Here is a 1,235-nt window from a genome sequence, read left to right on the forward strand (position 1 = left end):
TCCCCTTTGTGTTTTTTTTTCTGTTCTTTCTCTCATTTCTTTTTCTTTGTTAAATCCACCTATACCTACTGTTCCTTAACATTTGATTCTTACATTATACTACAGCCTGTCTCTCATTCCCTATTTCTGTCCCTCATAGAAGGTTCCCACTGTTGACTGGTCTATAGCATAACCCACCTGTATATAGATATTAGCTACTAAGCCCTACTGCCTAGGTGGTAGGCAGAGCGTGCATAGTCTCTGACTGAAAAACGCTCTCTAAAATGGAAGAATAATAATAATAATAATAATAATAATAAAAAGTTTAAGTATAAAGCAGTGTTATAACTTTAAATAATGTATTTTTTTAAATAAAAATATTTTTTTAAAAACAAGTTTAAATACAGAATAAAGTATAAAACCTGAACCTTAATATATATAATAAATAAAAAAAGCAGCTAATTACTAACTTTTTAAAGTTAGCCATTAAAAAGATTAGTTTTATATATAGGAATTACAGCCTAACTAGTACTTAATAAATAGGAGACCTTTAGCACCTGTGCTTAACCTAACTGCCAAACTGTAGGTGCTGTGCTTTCTGCCCTGACAGGGTAATTAATTAAGAAACTAACTAATTGTGCAAGGACAGTAGTTTATATACACTAGTCTTAGCATCTATCAGAAAAACATTGTTCCATTCTGTTCCTACTTTAGGCTCTTAGGTCATGTGACCACTCAGTCAGCGGATTGGTAACTGGCTGACTCCATCCACTTCACCATTACTATCCTGTCACACTCTACTAAACCTTTTAGCTTGTAGGAGTTGTAGTCCAGTCTCCTTACCCTTTGGACCAACCCATGTGCTACATGAGGTGTGCCTAAATTTGGTTAGTATAGTTATTATTTTTAATGAGACAGCAGTGTTATGAGCCAACAGGAGATAACGCTGTCCAACACAGCAATGCAGGATGAAACAATTACCCCGCAAGGCAGCAATAGGGCGAACTCCAGATCACGTGACAAGAATGAACATTGAGGATCACGAGGAATGGTATACAGGATGGTATACGAATGGTATACGAAATGGCATACGAACGAAGGGAACGGTATACCATAAGGAGTACCGAAAGAGGAACCAAAAGGGGGGCCGAAGGAAGACTGGAAGAAACATAAATAAGGACAATTATACTCATGTATCTAGCCTTTCCTTACTCGCGCTCAATTCAATCCATTCAACCTGAGTTACTAAGATACTT

General features: G+C 36.4%; 2 protein-coding genes across 2 annotated transcripts; one reads left to right on the plus strand and one right to left on the minus strand.

The window, feature by feature from the left end:
* Nucleotides 1–885: 885 nt before the first annotated feature.
* T310_5659 (uncharacterized protein) lies at nt 886–1,176 on the minus strand (the record flags this gene model as incomplete). Its single annotated transcript, XM_013471477.1, has 1 exon — nt 886–1,176. A coding segment is annotated over one exon (291 nt), but the record flags the coding sequence as incomplete, so codon positions are not given.
* T310_5660 (uncharacterized protein) lies at nt 924–1,220 on the plus strand (the record flags this gene model as incomplete). The annotated part of the gene is made up of 1 exon (XM_013471478.1): nt 924–1,220. A coding segment is annotated over one exon (297 nt), but the record flags the coding sequence as incomplete, so codon positions are not given.
* Nucleotides 1,221–1,235: the final 15 nt, after the last annotated feature.

This window comes from Rasamsonia emersonii, assembly GCF_000968595.1.
Source record: "Rasamsonia emersonii CBS 393.64 chromosome Unknown ctg1118621760316, whole genome shotgun sequence".
Taxonomy (NCBI): domain Eukaryota; kingdom Fungi; phylum Ascomycota; class Eurotiomycetes; order Eurotiales; family Trichocomaceae; genus Rasamsonia; species Rasamsonia emersonii.